This window comes from Fringilla coelebs (assembly GCF_963513975.1).
Source record: "Fringilla coelebs genome assembly, chromosome: 1".
Taxonomy (NCBI): Eukaryota; Metazoa; Chordata; class Aves; order Passeriformes; family Fringillidae; genus Fringilla; species Fringilla coelebs.
This window is the reverse complement of record NC_140028.1, coordinates 65,661,364-65,679,996: the sequence shown is the minus strand read 5'-3', so window position 1 is coordinate 65,679,996 and position 18,633 is coordinate 65,661,364. Positions and strand designations below refer to the sequence as shown.

The window sequence follows — 18,633 nt, the reverse complement described above, 5'->3', positions numbered from 1 at the left end:
TAAGTAAAATCACTGTGTAGGAAAGAGACGTGAATGAATGTGGGTATTTTATTAACTTTGTCTACTTCAAAGCTGTAATTTCTGGACAAGATTGGAGTACTGTAAGGATTGCAAGATTTCTGCTTCCAGCAAAGGCAAGAATAGCAATATTTGCCCAGACCACATCACTGGTTTTGAAGGGCATAAGGAAGACGAATGAAGTGTATGTGCATTCATGGGCAAACAGCCCCCAGCCATCAGAGCCCTCTGTATGAAGAAGCAGAGCTCAGTCCCCAGAAGAACTGTATCTCTTACTTTTTCTTCCTTTCTAAATTTTTGTCAACATAAAAATTATTTTGGCTCTTTGCACGTCATAGGGTATAGGTGTAGACCTCCATGTTTCCTACCATTCCTTGCTCTCCTCTTGATGAATTTTCTTTTCCCATGACTTGTGGCTGATTTTTCCTTGCTTACTGCCTCAGGTAATGAGGTTGACAGACTGGAAATTGTAGCCTTGCCCACAGGTATCTGCCAACATATTAACATATGACACTTGACATCTGCAGTGGTCTTGAACTGGGTTTGGACAGTTCATGCCCAGGAAGGAATAATTGTTGGTAAAGTGCCTATTTTGACTATATTGGATAATGATTACATGATTATGGAGTAGTTTGGTTTTGTATACAGCCAGTGTTAACAGGCTGATTAAGACTCTGGAGACTCAGAATTAAAGTTTAATTTTAGATGTGGATGGTGAAGAGACTGTGGCAGTAGGAAGGTCTTAAATCTCAGGAAAGTAGCTTAATGGAGATCTAAAAGCCAGGTCCATGAGATGGAACAGGAGAAAATGTTCAAATGGGCCAGCATAGAAGGGGCAGCAGGTCACAAATCCACTAAGAGATGCATGTCCATCTCATAGTGGGGTGCAAGAATCTTTGCTTCCTTCCTCCAGTACAAACCTACAGGAGAAATAATGCATTGTTTCCAAAGGCACTGTGTGAACCTGTGGATTGATAAAATCATATTGGGTGCAGTGAAGTTTGCAAGAAACCAAAGTAGAATATAGTAATGTACTGAGCCTGAGGAATCTTTTTGAGAAAGAGAATGGAGTTCAGCAATAAAAACCAAAATGGATTAATGAAGTCAGATGGTTAGGAAGAACAAGGAAGTAATTTACAGGTAGGATGAAGGAGTGAAGGGAAAACTGGCAGGAAAGTAGGACTCTAGCCAAATACTGAGAGGTGTAAATTGGAGAGGTGAGGCAATTAACTGGAGAAGGTAATTTCGAAGATACATGTTCAGTGACAGAGGGAAATCTGGAAAGCATAAAAGGCTAAAAAGCATCAGATGTGTCAGTGTCTAGAGAGTGGCACATTTGGGATATGCTATGTTGGAGAGGAAAGCTATTTCAGCAAAAGTGTATGCAATTTTGGATGTATGGTATTGGTGCACCATGGGGCAAGGAGAAGGTAATTACCTTACTGTTCTTCTGGCAGAATCACACCTGCAGTTCTGTACTCAGTAGCAGGTGCCACATGTGTGAGTGATGGTGAAGACTGACAGAGGGGGAATTCACAGAAAAATAACAAAAGTATTTTAGGAGACTGAGGAGACTATGCTTAGCTTTCTTCAAACATTCTCATAAATACATATTATAAATACAAATGTTATGGTATTTTGAATGCTGCAAGTGCTTGTGGCTGGAAATAATGATATACTATTTTGAAAATAAATCTAATAAGGGAATCCCAAGAAAAAAATCTGGTATAGAGACTTTTGTTATGTTCTGTAAGTCTCCTGTGCAAATTTTAAACATGTCCAGTACAGAGTAGCACATGTACTATTAGACTGTATAACCTGCATAGATGGAGGAAAGATATGATGACTGAGTGGAGCTTTTCTTTACCTGATACCATTTGCTCAATGATGCATTTCTCATTCAGCAGCAGTGAATTAAAAAGATGTATCTGCAGGGAAATGGTTGGGTTTGGACAAAACCCTAGGAGTGCCTTAGTACTTACAGCGTAATTTTAAATTCCCTGAGGGACTCAGGGTATCTGAGTTAGAAATTATTTCAGCAGCATCAATGGGTGACTTGTGGCACTGGAAGCACTGGTTACAGTGACTTACATCCAGCTTCAATGGTGACTTTCAGACACAGTGGTGATTACTTTGTGGTGCTACATACAGAATTTTTTACAAGAAAAAGAAAGAAAATTTAGACTCATAAAGTGATGGCTTACACTTAACTGCTCAAATACAGGATAAAATCATTAAGAAAAATTCCCTTTTTCATTAGTACAGATAATACCATTTTAGCATCAGGGATTTCTGTTAGTGGCCACTTTTTTGGTGCCTGCTTAATTGCCTCCCTGAGAGACCATAAAGCAAGTACAGAAATTAATTTTCCTCATCTTAAAGATAATGACCTTCTCTTTTCCATTTTTTATTTTTTACTTTTTGAAATACAGAATGCAACAAAGTAACTTTAAGAATCACCTTGTCAGTAATACAATCCAAGCCATAAAATGCCAATCAAGCCAATGTTTGTTCTGTTCTTTCCAGTTTCCACAAACACTGTCAGGGTATTATGAGGATTGACTGTCCTGCCTATTGCTATTATAGTTCCTGTTTTGTTTGCTTGCATTACTGTGATACCTGAGAGCCCTGGTCATGGAACAAAACTCTGCATGCAGATGCACAACACAAGATGGACCTCTTCTCAGTGTTTGTGTAGGAGCAGCCAAGATACTCTCACTAGCCTTGAAAATCAGCAGAAAGGAAGAGAGAGTTCCCCCAGCCCCTGGGCACTCTCTACTTCCAAAAACAATCTCCATAGCTGAGTGTTCCCACTTCTACCAAAGAAAATCTCCTCATCAGTGCGTGGCTGTAATGATCTGAGATTGCAGAAGGTACGCACCCTACTCAGTGCTTCTGCTTCAGCATTGCAGGTGCAGGGACAAGCACAGGGACAGAACTGAGTTTTGGGTTGGTTGTAGCAGGGAAGGCTGGGAGCTTAGGTGTGAGACTGAATGTTAGCTGGCTATCTATCTGCTATCAAAAAGCAAAGGAAAAATGCCCACTGGCACAGCTGTGCAAAAACATGTTAGATGTGCTTGCAGAAGATACATAATACTGGAATCTCCATCAGAAAAACCATAATTTTTAGATTTCCTCATGCACTACCATATTTGTTAGCAGAATATCTGCCTCAATAAGGAAGGCTTTGGATTGCAATGCCTACTAAATTAGGGCTGTGGGCATCAGTGACTACTGAAGCATCACCTAGGAACATGAGATCTCCCATGGCAGTGAGGCTGCCATGGGAGATCTCACGTAAGCCCAGAACACAAATCAGATTCTCAGTTTACCCAAGGTGGCTGTTTTTTCTGTGAGGCTGACAGATTTCTCTGAGGTCGTCATGTTTCCAAAAACTGACTTTTCTTCCAGTCTTTGAAAAATGCTGATGCCCCACATGCTCCACACAAACGCATTGTTCAGAAATGCTTGGTGGAGCATGTTCTTGGGATCTTCCATGCAAGCATATTCATGAGTTTAGTTGACTATTGGCAACTCTGTCCTAAGGTTAGGGTGAGGAGAGAGAGAGTTGAGTTATGTTGTGCCTCCGTATGGATGGGAGAAAGACAACTGGTCTGGGTCTAGAAAACTTTATCAGCACAGCTGTTGTGTGCTGTTGCCAGGACCCCTCCTTGTCCCATGATGGGTGTTTCCACACCGTGGAAGACTCTATTCCTTTCCTCTCAAAGCTGTTTCGTTTGTAGACTCCAGCCCTACTGGTTCTAGCTTGTCCTTGCTTTATAGAAAGCAGGTTAGCATGTGCAATCAGAGCACTGCCTGAAGGAATTTCAGGCTTTGGGATGCAGCCTGTGCTTTGTCAAATGTTTTAGGTGAAAGCATATATTCCTATATTATTTCTTAAATGTGTTTTCCTTCTAGTCATGGCTTTATCTCAGGGATCCCATGAAGTTTTTGTTCCATTTGCCCCATAGCACTGATCATAAAAGCTGCATGATAATAGGGCAAGACCTGTGCGTTTCTATGGTCCCACAATAGACCATATTGTGGTCTATTTGTTTTGGTTTTGATTTGATTTTCCAGGACTCAGTAATTACTAAACCAAGCTCACACTTAGAAAAAGTAATGGAATTTCACACTTTATGTTTGCAGATCAAAGGTTAATCTTTAAACCAAGGTTTGTTGTCATTTGGTAAGCCTCTTGTTTTCTTAATATGACTGATTTCTTTCTCTTGCTATTCAAAGGATGCATGAGATAATTGATTAGGAAATAGGTTTCTTCTACAACCAGTTTTATATCTTTGTTTAGTCATTCTTACCCTCAAGAGCCCTGCAAAAGCCTTGACTCACAGGAATTTCTGCTTCCCCCTTTTGTGCTGCCTTGTCTTCACCATAGATGATGCACAATCTGCAGAAATAGCTTTCTGCTCTTTGATGGGTCCAGCACTTCCCAAGTGTTCGTTAAGAACAAAATTCATCACATTCTTGTGAAGAAGGTGTGCAAATAATATTATATGCTACATTTCAGCATGAAAGAAACCATCCCCTGTTTTTACCATTGCTTTTCCTCAAGTTATCTGCAATGAATTGGCTGGTTGGTTAGCAATATACTTTACTGATACTGGGCAGTCTCCCAGGGTTTGTTGGTGAGGTTCAGCTCTTGTTTCATCTGCTTGATTAGAAATTTCCTACTTAAGAAAATCATAACGACAACTCTGTCCTCCAGGCTTGAGAATTATCTTCAAGGTACCTGAAATCAGCATCTGGATTTCAAAATATCTTCCATTGTCTCTCCCTGGACTTCAGTGAGGGTTGGTTGCCTGACTTACACTGAACTCCAAACTTGTAATGAACCAATATAGGTGACAGACATCTTATGCACTTTACAGCACATTGGGTGTCTGGCAGATATAGAAACATTTTCTGAAGAAGGTAAAGCCATTAAAGTAACCTTGGTTAGAAATAATGCTAAAACTTGAGGGTCATAAAAATAGTGTTAGGTATCTCATTTTGCAGTAAACTTATTTCATGGTGATATGAGAAACTGTATGAAACAAATACTGGACTGTATAAAGAAACTTTAAAGTTTTGATGAAGTAGCTTTGGTAGTTTGAAGAATGAGGTGAAAAGAGTGTTTTGTTTTAATCTGTGGCTGAAATAGGTTTCTCATCATAATTAAAGACATGATCTGTTGTCACCAGTACTTTCTAGGGGCTTTCCTAGAAAAAGCTAAGGCCCCAGAAAAATTTGAAGTGACCCATTTAAAACAATTCTGTATTTTTATTTTTTCCCAATAATTTGTATAAAGCAAAACTCTGAAAAATTCTGAAATGTCCATGTAAAGTTAGTGCTTCTCTCTGCCCCTGTGACCTTACCTCCCATGGCCAAGCAGAATCCCATCTCCCAGAGAATAAGGAGAGGTGACATTGGCTTGGATGTTTTGAAACTGGCTTACAGAATAAGCTCTAAAGTCACCCTTTGATGAGGGGGAGATTTGAAGTAGTCCATATGATTACAGTGCCATTTGCTAGCATGTTCCAAGGAACTGGTCACCAGTCTTACTGAAATATTTTTTTCTCAGTGGTATACAGTTCTTCCACTCATTTCTTTGGTAGCTTGTGCTCTTCATTAATAAATAACAAGGTGATGATCAGTCATGTAGAATCCTGTCCCCACTGAAATCCAAAGCAAAACTCACAGCGAATTCAGTGAAACAATCAGCTTGAGAATCTTTTTATTCTGTGTTCTTCCTTGCTTGTTTAAATACTCCTAATTTCCGTGCTGCAAATGGACCGTCTTTTGTACCAATGCTACAAACAGTACATGGCTTTTTTGTTCATAAAGCAAAGTATGTTCTCCTATTTCCAAGGAAGATATTTTTGCATTTATTACCCATGACCCATCCATTCATTTCTGAAAGAACAGCATCTCTCATTAAGACCCAAGATGATTGAATGGATTGGGACAGATTTTGCATTAAGTTTATACTGACAGAGCCTTGGAGGTTCAAGGCTAGGCCTACATATTCTAATGAAACAAAACCTGGAGTTATGCCATACCTGGTATACAAAACCTGAAGTTATACCATGGACTGAAATATAGTTACTTGCTCATAGCAACTGAAACAGAACACTCGCCCCTAGCAAAAGGTCCTTCTACCTCCTAAGAATTTGTTTTATGAAAGTAATTGTTTCTGAAAGCTGGAACTGAGAAGAATGGAAGAAGTTTTTAAAATAAAACTGCCAGATGTGCTAAGTGGTCAGATAGGAAGTACCTGACATGGGGGATTCCCAAGCCTTGTCATCACTGAGAGCCTTCCTCCCTGTATTGCCCATTCAGCAGTTACTGTGAGATTGACAGTTACAATAATAATGTAAAAAACAGTAAGATCTTAACAGTCTGGAGGAATGGGTGTCCCAGATTTGTGTCACTGGTAACAAAAAAGCTGCATCTCATTTGAGAACCTACACAGCATGCTGGTGTGGCTGTCTCAGCCACAGGAAGAGGGGTGACCTAAACCCACATATTAAGAGAATATTACAATAATTTAGTTACAAGACAGAAAACTGCAGTGAGCCCTTTCATTCCCATTCTAACAGAGCTGCTTCTCTGCATTGTATGTACAGAGGTGCAGATATCTCATAGTCCCAAAGGGACACAAGCAGCTTTGCCAAAAACACTCACACAGCTGTGTGAAGTGTAAAGGTCTACTCTACACTGGCCAGCAGAACTGTAGGTTTGTAAAGCAGATACCACTGGAAGATTTGCAGCTCCTGTCTGGACAATATCTGTTCTCAGGTCAGTGTGTACAAGAGTGCAGAATGCCATCTTGAAAGAGCAGTTGGAAAAGAAATAAAAATGGGAAATGGGAAACAGGAAAAGCACAGTTTGAAAATAAACCTGAGAAGGGGCCTTACAGGACTGAGGAATTTTGTGGCTAATAAGGCACTGACTTCAGTGGGAATAAGGCTGTGACTGAAGAATCACAGACCAATGAAGGTTGGAAGGGACCCACAAAGGCCTCCAGTCTGACCTCCTGAAGCATTGGAGCAGATTACACAGGGCCTGGCTCAGGCTGGGTTCTGACACCTTTAAGGATGATGATTCTCTGGGTGCCTCTTTCAATGTCCAGCCATCCCCATGGTAAATTTTTTTTCCTCACATTGAGTAGGAATTTGATATTGTAGCTTGCTTTCCTTATTGTACACTGCAGTAAGACAGACCTGTCAAGTCTTTTCTTCTTAAAAACAAATGTAGTTATCTCACTTCTCCTCATGTGTCCTGTGTTCTGGTTCCTTTCTGGTCCCCTGACCAGCTTGGTGGCCCTGCATTGAATTCACCTCAGTGTGTCCTTGTCTGTCTTGTACTAGGAGCCCAAAAGAGGCCCCAGCCCTCCAGGCATGCTCTCACAAACAGAATGACACAGAGCCATTTGCCATAGCCTGCTGGCTACACTCCTGCTAATACAGTCCAGCCTTTGACTGAGCAGGGGTGCGCTGCTGATGTACTCATTTATTTATGTTGAAGTTCTGAGTTAGGACCATTGGAACTTTTTCTGCAAAGTCAGTTTTAAGATAGCAAGTTTTTGTCCAGCTTGTCCTGCTGCGTGGGCTTTTTCTGTCACAGACATGGGGCTTTTCATCTGACTTGGTTCCACTCCTTGAGCTTTCCCCATGCCCAGTTTTCCAACCTGTCCAGCAGTGTGTTGACTGCTCCCCTCAGTCAGGTGTTGTGTGCAGACTTGCAGAGAGTATAAAGGAATGGTATGCCAGAGTTCATTGACATAGGTAACTTAGTCTCACTGGAAAGTCTTCATGTCTTGTGAGCAGGGTGTGAGGAATTGCAAGCACAAACAGCTTTGTGTTACGAGCTTACAAACAACTGGCAAAAATAACTCAAGGTCACTGCAGGTAGTTCTTTCCTGCAGAGTGAAGTTAGTACCACTTTATCACAAGTCCATCACTGGATAGAGTGTTGGAGGACAAAAATTTCAAAAATTCTACACTTTGGACTGTGTTCCAGGATGGATCACACTGAAGTGTATGGACTGGGTGGGGGGAAGTGGTGTATCATACATCTGAGACAGCTCAACCATCTGAGGCAGTCTTTAACTGTAGAATTAGATTTCACAATCTTAGTATAGAAGGGGCGTTTATTTTCCTTTAGCTGGTCTCTCCATCACATGATTTCCAGTCTGATGTCACAGCTGCACAATTTGTATAATATGTCCGGACTATTCATTTTAGTGTTAATAGTTTCATTTTTGCTACCTGTTGGTTTTATTCACCAAGATTTTCACCCTTGGGATGCTGCCAGAACTGCCACATTGTTCCCCTACTGTATGTTCACAGCCACACTTCTCAGTAGTTTCTTTCCTTTGGTGGAAGATTGTGGGAGCCCAGTAGCAATTCCCAAATCCCTAAAAAGTGATTAGCAATTATTGTTCTCTAAGTGCTTAATAGGGAGATTAAGACAGGCCACCAGGTGTTTACACAATAACACTTGGTAGCGTGGAAATTCGGCTCTCACTATTACAAGGCATAAGGAGGGTAAATACCTGCCCTTGGAGAAACCAGCAATTATTTTGATGCTTGTATTACACCTCATTTTCTCCACAGTTCTGTTATTTCTTAACTTTTCATTCCCTGATAGGGATTTGTCTGTGTTTATAGTAGCAGGATTGATCTGTAACCACAAGATCGGTTTCTGTTAAAAGTGTTTTTCTTGTACTATCACTTGACTGCAAAGCTGCATTTTTAGTCCATCCCTTTGTATCTAACGTGGCATATTTGTATACAGCAACAATGGAAGGGAGCTATGCTTCACACTGAAGGTTTGAAATAAATGATAGTGAAATAGCTTAGGAACAGCACAAATGCTCTTCTGTAACAAATCGTATCATTCACGGTGTCTCTTTTTTTCTTCTGTTTCAGGAGGTTGGAAGCATTATCGGAAAGGTCAGAAAATAACTTTATATTCATGTCAAACTATTGTATATAATTTCTCTTTTCTTAGCCCAGGCTAACTTTTTTTTTCTTATTATTATTCTTTAACAGAAAGGTGAGACAGTGAAGAAGATGAGGGAGGAGGTAAGACAAGCTTTGATGTCTTCACTTGCCTTCCTTTGCAGCTCAGAGAACAGTGAGTTTAGCATGTGCAGACCGATGCTGCCATCAAGTGGGCCGATCGTTTAACATCCCCGTTCTTTGCGAGCGGTGGGGTATAAATCTGCTGGCCTAAATTAAACATTGTTGTTAATGTAACCTCCTTATCGCTGCAGCAGTCTGGAGTCTTTCATTCCCCTAGCGATGTGCCTGCTGCTGCCTTATCTCAGAACAGCTCACAGCATGGTTCTGTGCATCAGACCCACTGTATCTTTCATTAGCATACCAACATCAGTCCTGCACATGGCTTGGCCTCCTGGTAGCTTCCAAAAATCTGAAACCAAGCGTTAGACTGACGCATGTCAAGTTTGAGGGTAGACACAAGCTTCAGCAGAGTTGGAGCCAGACGTGTATAAGCCAGAGCATCTCTCTGCCATGTCTTGGCAAATCCTTAGCTTTTCCTCATTTTGCAGCAGTGAGTAGGATGTGGGCAGGGTAGACCTGCACACCTGCCATTGCAATCCTTTGAAAAGGCTGAAGACAAATAGGATTAAAACAGGGCACTGCATAAATCTCAGCCTCCCCAGTGTCTGCGGGCTTCTTTCCCTGCCACAGAGCAAGCTGTGCTATCTTCAGAGGAGTGTGCTCAGGTGCAGGCTACAGACCCACACTGGTCCTGCAAGGCAGCACATCCTACCTGGAGAACCATGTAATTTTTCTGCTTTGAAGCAACTGCTAAAAGTATAAGTCAAAAAAGAAATCCTACTGTTTTAAACTTCAGGAGTTTAGTGCACAGAGGATGGCTCAAGAAAAGTCAGTTTGGCTCTAGTAAAGCTGCAGTACATTACTGTGTCAGGTGCTTCATTGTTTTCTACTCTGATAGAAGGTCTGTGGCAGGGAAATGTCAAAGTATTTTAGTAAAGAAAATTGCAGACATCCATCTTTAAATATACACAATAGGGATTTCATTGTCAGGCTGACTGAATTCTGAGCTCCTTTTTTGATGACATGTTTTTACCCATATTTTTACACATTTGCTTAGACTTAAAGAAAAGAAAAATAAGAAAAAGTTTTTCCAGTGTACTAGGTAAACTTAAACACATTTTAGTGTAATTATTAATTATGATCATGAGCAGATATCTTTGTACATAAATTGCACAGAAGGAAAGCCATCATTGGAGAGTGCTCCTGACTTCTGAGTAAAACATCTTAGAAAATACCTATGCTACTTGGTCTGTCTTTCAAGATAAATATCAAATGTTCTTCTTCCAATCCTGCACCCTGCTGTCATGTATATGTGGTCAGAAGACACTTTATTTTTTTGTTTTTTTTTAAAATAATGGAATTGTATGCATCTTCATATCAGCACAGGGCTGAGAGGCTGTATCGCCACATGATGAAAACTTGGTCACTCTTTAAGACTACCTTTTTCAGTACTTCTTTAAAAGCGAAATGCAGCTTTTATTTTGACTTCGCTGGCAGATGTGGCGGGGTGCACACCATCTTTATGGTGTGAAATGTAGCTCTGTCTTTGGGGAAATGTCAGAGACAATTCTGTCATTGAGGAAATGTCAGAGACAACTTCAGGCCTACAGAAAAGTACAGAACTCTCAGTTCTGTGCCCAGGTCTGTGGCAGGAAAATTTTTCTATCAGTAGCGTTGAGCCTTGCTTTTTTTTCATGCTGTGTGGGGGTGCTGTCATATGGGGAAACACAGTCTCTTGCAGTAGAGCAGCAGCATGGGGTGGTTAAGGGCTGGGACACAGCACATCTGGGCTAGGACACAGCTGTGAGGTGACCCTGCAGGCAAAGGGCCAGACTAACCCAGCTTGTCTCACACTGGCTTCAGGCCCTGATCCCCAAGAAAGTCAGTGTCTGTGGGTGAGTTGAGGCTCCAGAGTCTTGTTAGGCTGCATTAACACATTTCCAGGACTAAAATCTCACGTCGGGTGGCTCTTACCTGAAGCAGATTTGATCATTACCCACACTAAGGATCCTCTTAAATATATATTAAAAATATATATAAATTTCTAAATATATAAAAACCCCTGGTTGAGACATTTTCTCTGCACTGCCGCAGTGACATAGAGAACCAAGTATACTTGGGAGCAGCCTGGCTTCTCTAAGACTCTTCTGGTTTTCTAACTCCATCCAGTGGGCTCCTTGCCCTGTGGACACAGTACTGTTGGTGTTTCCTGTCCTACCACTAGTCCTTTAAAGGGATGCTCAGTGCATATTGGCTGGCTGCCTTCACATAAGGCACATCTACAGGGAGCCTTCTCCACACTGCAAAGCAAGGCCCCAGCAGAGAGGCAGAGAAGCCAAGCCCCACCTTTGGCACTCCAAAGCAGAGAGGTGCATCTTTCCTGGGAAATGCTGGTGCTCCCTGGAGATAACCACCTTCTCTTAAATTCTGCAGCTCCAGTCCTACTTAAGATTAATCCTGCAAGAAGGAAGGAAAAAGACTTGATTATGCAATTATTTGCAACTTTGAGTTACAGAGGTGCTATTTGCATGCTGCAAAGAAGGCTGCCAAACTATTTACCCAGACAGAATCCGGCTTCCCGCAGTTACATGAATTTTTGGAATGTGATCAGTTTATGCTGAAATTATATGATGTTGGGGCTGCAGTTGTAGGGGAGGGAATTAGATGCCTCAAGGTATTCCTTCCCAAACGATATTCCTAATCTTATTTTGTTTGCTCCCTGGAAAGTATAACTTTGAAAAATATTTGTTCCTTTTGACAGAGTGGTGCTCGAATCAATATTTCAGAAGGCACTTGTCCAGAGAGAATTGTGACAATAACAGGCCCAACAGATGCAATTTTTAAAGCTTTTTCTATGATTGCACTAAAATTTGAAGAGGTAAGCAAATAATTTTTTTCTCTCTCTTCAAGTTGAAATACAAACACTGTTTGAATTTTCTCATGTTTGCTTTAATGTTAAATAGGATTTGTTTAATGTTCTTTTTAATAGCAATGAAAGTGGTTATATTTTTATAAATGCTTTTGGCAGCAATGCTGAAGAAAAATAATGGGTCAATTTACAAGATGTTTGATCATTTCTTTTGCTTTTTGGAGGCTTCAGGGAAAAGCAATTGCTTCTAGTAATGTGTGCTAATGGTAGGAAAAATGTCTCGGAAAAATTCTATTCCCACTGTGGGTTTGATTTGAAAAGAATAATTGCCTAACTTTTAACTCTGTTTGTATGAATCCAGTTGGTATTGATGTAAATGTTATATATGTCAAAATGAATATATAACTCATTTAACTATAATTTTTTTTATTTTAAAAACAAGCTATATGATTACCAATTACCACATTTAAGGCTTGTCTTTTAAAACCAATTAAAGGCACTCAGATTAAGTAAGGCAGGAGTTCAATTCACTGTAGACTAAGTGTTCTGTGCCGATATGTATCTAAATTGCTGAGATTTTCTTCAGTTTCATGGACCAGCTACAATTAGATATGGTCACCATTTTAAAAGAGAACCTCACAGAAAAGCAGAGTACAGAATATGAACCTTGGTCGCTCTGGAAAGGATTTAACTCCCTCCACTTTTGAAAATCCTATGTCTAGTCCAGGCAGCTCTCTGGAGAGGCAGATGCCCCTGCAGGAAGCAGTTCCCCTTCTCCTAATGGAGGAGCGTGCAGACAGGTAGACTGAGTCACCTGCAGCTGAAGCAAAGGCCAGGATCTCTCAACTCCAGAATGGATTAAACTAGAGGGATGTTATAGCACAGGGAGATGGTGGAATTGATGAGAATTGTCAACATGTGCCTTTCTTTACACATGGCAAACGTTCAAATTTAGAGCAACACAACTAGAAGAGAGCTCATAAGTCACCAGATGAAGTTGTCTTCTAGAATCAACTGTATGGCTTGGACTTGTAGCTTCACAGCATGATCAAAAGCTAGTTAGATTTTTACTATTTCCTGATACAGCTTCAGGTCTCTGATAATTAGACACCTTCTTTTTGCTCCTCACCTGACTTTATTCATGAACAGTTCATGCAGCTTTGTTTCTATGCCAGCACTGGCCACTAATTTAAGTAATTCTTGCCTTTCCATCCCTGAGGATTCCCTTTCTAGATATATATTTAGAAACTGATTTTATCCCCACACACCTTTGCTATTGCCAGAGACAGTGATGCAAGCACGGTCTTTCAGCGGATGAATTCCCCACCCCTCTCATGACTCTAGTAGTCCCTTTCCACTTTTTCCAGTTACATTTTATCTTAAATGTCTGTGTTAATTGTGGACAGGTTGCAAATGAAGTTCCACAAAGGCTTATTTAACAGCATTAACAGTCCCCTTTCCTACTTATCACGCTGTCATATCCCTGCCACTGCTGGAAATGCCTCACCTCCTACTGGTTTAATGCTTTGCACACACCCGTGCTTTGCCTGGTGGGTGTCCCCAGCGCCTGCTGAGGAGTTTCCACCTCTTCAGTCTTGGCAAACATTCCTGTCAGGCTCCAGACAAATGACTTTTTTTAATACTGCAGGTGTTAATCCCATTTATATTTTTTCAATCCTTCATGGGTTTTCAGATCTTCCTGCATGATACTCCAGACTTTCAGTATGTTGATAAAATGTCTTAGTTTTGTGGCATGGCACATTTTATAGGAATGTTTGGGGAGGTTTTTGCCAGTTATTAATGAAATTATGATGACTGTGAGGTTTAAGCCTGCAGAACCACAAGTAATTATATCTAACCCAATTTCAAAACCTCCTGTTGTCATCTCTTTCTCCTCTTCATCTCCTACCCATCATGGACCAGTCCCTGTTTCTTCTAGTTTAAGAGATAGCTCGGTGCACAGTGCCATATCCTCCAGTCCAGAGAATCCTGGAGAGAGCAGTGTCTCTGCTCTCTACAGGAGAAACATGTTCCTCATCCTGTAAAATGCTGAGAGAATCATTAGCACTGATAATCCCTGCCAGTTCCCACCAAAATGAGTACCCAGTGGAAATAAGGCTTTATTTTTCATACAAACATCAAACACGGCACGGCATCAGATCCCCAGCCCACCACCCAACACGACATAGGCTTTGAAAGTGCTGTAGTAGCAATAGGCAAAGAAAGCTGAAATTCAGGCATCTGGCTGGATTTTGCACTTATTTGCACTTGCAGGTTTTAGAGGGTAGCCTGGGTTCTTCATATGAGCATTAGCAAATGAGTCTTGGCAATCTCTGCAGATCAAGTACTGCTCTGAAATATCTGTATTTAGTTTTAACATAATTGGTTTGTGGTGTATTTAAAAGAACAACAGTAAAGAAACATGTATATGTAATACATATTGTATATATAATACATATTGTATATACAATACATTATATATATAAAATCAGTTAGGTTTCCAATAAATCTTCCTGACAATAAAATGAAGTAACTGTAAAACTCTGGAGGCAAAATAAAGTGCTGTTTCAAAAATTACAAATTAGCTAGCTACCAAGTGCTGTTTTTCATGCATCTCTTTTTGCTGGAGATTTCTTCAGCCATTTAAAAGATTCAGTCCAGCTCTGGATATTGCAGCTATGTTGAAACAGAAGAAAAAAGATGCATGTGTGAGACTGCTGCTTTGAGGGGTTGTTTTGGTATTTGTCATGCATACCCACATGAAGACCTTGGACCCTTAATTTCCACCCTACAGCTGTATACCTAGAGATAAGCAGGTGTAGGAAGTCCTGGAATGCTTTTGTAATGTTAGTAAAAATTTCAAAATGTGTCAGAGAGATAAAAAAATGAGAAAGGTAGGGTTTGTCTTGTGGTTGTTCTGTAGCCTTATATAACTCTGCTTTGACAACCTTCCTAATGGAAGTTGCTTTTCTAGCAGTCTTATGATGAATTTACAAGCTAAGTAGGGATTTACAGGAATACCTGAAGTGTTCACTGCAGGGGAGAAAGACAGTTGTTAGAAAATGACACTAGCCCAGGCAGACCCCTGGAACTGCAGGAGGGGACATTTTAGCATAGTCACTTTTGGACTGGAGGCTGACACCCAAGAAACGCAGCTGTAACTTCACTGGTGAGTGGACCAGCTCTAGCTTTCCTTCTAAGTCTGCATAATCCTCTGAAAGCACATGGTACTTTAGCACTGGAATAACCAGCTGGCACAGCTCAGTAGTCAGACCTTCTCCAGATGAGTAAGAAAAGGAATTTTGGAATCCTTGTTCCAATGATACAGTGAGATGGATACCATGATACAGTGAGATGGAATCTTCCAGCTGAAAAATTGGCGTGACTTTATCTCAGATACATGGGTACTGCAAAATTCTCTTATCCCTCTGGCTTTATTTTGGATTGCAATCTCTCACTGACACAGCCACTACACAGAATATGAGTTACTACTGGCTGGCAGAGGATTTGGTAGATTGGTAGAGGATTTTAGTAGATTTGGCAGCTGTATTGTCACATGCAGCAATGCCTTGTTCCATTCGAGATTTTATTTTCTTCTCTTTTAAGCTGATTATGGTTATACCAAGCCTTTTCTTGGATGGAAGAATGCTGCCATCAAAACTGGGGACATACCATAGCAATCATTGCTGGTGTCACCAGGTTCCCACACTGGTTCAGTGAGATGTGCAGAGTTGCTTGAAGCGCTGAGTAGTTTTGTTGTTGGTTGGTTTTTTTTATAATTTGGAGTCACGACTGTACAATATGGGCACTTCTTGTTGGTTGGTGGGTTGGTTGGTTGGTTGGGCTTTTTTGTGTTCTTTTTTTGTTTTTTGTTAAAGTGATAGTATTTATAAGCATAAGAAATCACATCAGTACTGTCTGACAGAGCTCTTGTTGCATCATAAGTGACTTAAAGGAAATGCATGTTTTCTCATTCCTGTCCTAATCTTTGGTAACATTAGTGTGGAGAGTATAATAGCTGTGCCATGCCACCTCACAGATGAGTCTTCTCAGCTCATAGCTAGTGTTACCAAAATTCTCTGCAATTCTCATGAGTTGTTGAGCAGCGGCAGTGCAGCTTACGGCTTTTTATTTTTTCATCCTAAGTTCCTTCAAAGCATCCCACAGATCAGTGGGAAGATAAGCTTTAGCTTTTCCTCTGTGATGAAGTCTTTAGAGGGATTGTTTTGTCTTGCCTACAAGATTTTGAACAAACAAAATATATTTAAAACAAGTGCTTATGGGAGTGTGTAATGTAGTCTCATCAAACAGTGGGATACATAGATGTGTTTCATTACCTGGACACAGGCAATTACTTTTCTGCTGAACTTTTTGTACTTTGGTTACATAACCATGAGGGAAAAGATTTTAGAAATTGTGTAGTGCTACAAACATTTATGGACCTGCTACAAAAGAGAAATTAAATCTGGAGGGTGGCAGAAGACTTATCAAAATCATCTGATTTTCTCTGCTTCAGATTATTCACATGTTCTTTGTCATTCCGTTTTTTAACCATTTTCCTGTGAATCCAATCTGGGAAGAGATGTGAAATGTAGAGATGTATAAATTTTCTAACTGAGGTGATGGAAAAGAGACCAAAACAGACTGAAACAAGTTTTGGAAGCCTGTGAATCCAAAAGCCTCTTTGCCTTTTCCATCTGTTTTGGCTGGTTTCATGGCAGACACCACCTTCTCCTCCAAGTCCTGAACTCTGGTCCCACAGCATGGAACTTGCAATGCCAGACATCTGAAGGGTTCCTCTGGCACAAGCGCCTTCATGCTTACAGTGTATCACCGGCAGAGCTGTGGTGTGCTTTCCTTACCACAAAAGCCAGCCATGCTGGTTGCACACTCCCCAGGTCTCCACAGACAGCCTGGGCATTTGCTCTGAGCCCTTCAGTGCTCACCAGGAGTGACAAATCCCCACTAATGCTCGCTGACACTGTGATTGCAGGACATCAACGCTTCGATGACAAACAGCTCGGTGACAAGCAAACCGCCCGTAACACTGAGGCTCGTGGTCCCAGCAAGTCAGTGTGGATCCCTCATAGGAAAAGGAGGCTCCAAAATCAAAGAAATCAGGGAGGTAAGTCTTGGGATGTGTGCTGGGGACACTGGCTAGCTCAGCATCCTACTGCAGTGTGCCCTGCCAGCATCACCCACTGCACTTTGCTGATCACACCAACATCAGCATGTGTCGACTAAAAACCCTGGAAAAGCCTTGGTCTGAGAGAAGCAGGGGGTCCAGCACAGCTGCACTTGTACTTTTCTTGACACTAAAGACCAACTGTGAAATAGAGAAACAACTTTACAGTGTATAAAGTCTTTCATGCACAATTAAGCAAAGCAACAGTGACTAATGGCTCTTCAAGTTTCTTTTCCAGCACAGACCCCTGCCCAGCAATACTCAAGAGACCCTAAGTCACAGAGTTGTAGCCATTTCCAAATTAGTTACCACCCTTACAGTCAGAGAAAAGCCCAAGCAGCACTGGAGATTCCAGGCTAGTAGATCTACTTTCTAGAAAAGTGTGATTTTCATGCTCCTTCTCTGTTTCACCTTAATGTCACGGGACACAGGTGACCTGATTTGATGCATTCCAAATACATGCAGAATTTTTATTAGTCTAGATTTTATCTAGAGGTATTCATCCAATGTGCTAGGAGCCACATTTTTGTCTAACCAAAAAGTGCAAAAAGTACCATACAATGTCTGTTTTAACTCTTCCATGCATGACTGTTAACAATATAGCGCATGCCAAACCAAGGATCTGGTGTTTGTAACCGCTCGTACAAGAAAATCAGGTGCATGCTCAGTTATACAGAGAAAATCTGAACAGGACATTTCAGAAAAATGGATTGTTATTCTGGAGGAAATGACAATATTCCTTCTAAATTTGAATTTGAAGTGTTGAATACTAAGATAACATGTTGATAAATTTTTTTAATTTGCCCGTGTCAAAACAAAAGGCTTTTGATAGGCTCTATGAAGCTGAGACTTTGGTTTTTTTAATCTAAAATGTGGATCCAAGACAGTAGGTTTTAAGGAGCTTTTAAGTTGATTTCTTGTGTTAAAATAGAAGCAGGCATGAGTGTGAACTGTGTGCTAGTGATTGCTTAGCTCTAGATTTTACAGCTGTCCATACTTTGGTTTTTGTATTAAATATTGGTCCCTTCACTCAGGGCACTGTGGGAATGTGGCCAAGACATATGTTTTTAAAGGTGAGATTGGTCTGTTGGTTAAATTAAGTGACTGAAGTGATTATCCTGGTGAGCATAGTTTCAGAAGCAATTGCCTGTAGTCTGGTACAAGGAAGTAAAAGGATAGTTTTTGGCCAAATAGGTGTTTTGATAAGGTTGCTGTAGCAAGAAGTCACACTGCACATTATCCTTATTCCTATGCATAAGGATAATGGACAAAAAATTACTTGTTTTTTGCTACTGATAAATGACCAAAGTCAGAGAATAAACAAGATTAGCACTGGGAGTAAATGCTCTGGTACTTGGCAGTCTTTTGTGCTGCATGTACGGATACCCAGGAATGTACATTAAAAAGCAAATAACAGGAAAGAGGGGAAAATCAAGGAGCATCCAGACCAAGATGTGGTCTAATTTCATCATCAC

At 40.7% G+C, this 18,633-nt stretch overlaps 1 protein-coding gene across 8 annotated transcripts in view; it reads left to right on the top strand.

Annotated features, from left to right (window-relative positions):
• Positions 1–18,633, top strand: part of LOC311160838 (poly(rC)-binding protein 3-like) — a gene marked incomplete at its 3' end in the record, with an annotated part of 136,998 nt that overhangs the window by 82,115 nt on the left and 36,250 nt on the right. For all 8 annotated transcript variants that reach the window (XR_014616607.1, XM_084217948.1, XM_084217946.1 and 5 more), the window contains 4 exons: positions 8,949–8,972; positions 9,072–9,104; positions 11,866–11,982; positions 16,967–17,098. Coding sequence is in view for 7 of the 8 variants with exons in the window: in XM_084217948.1 (XP_084074074.1) it covers positions 8,949–8,972; positions 9,072–9,104; positions 11,866–11,982; positions 16,967–17,098 (306 nt within the window). The remainder of the gene's footprint in view (positions 1–8,948; positions 8,973–9,071; positions 9,105–11,865; positions 11,983–16,966; positions 17,099–18,633) is intronic.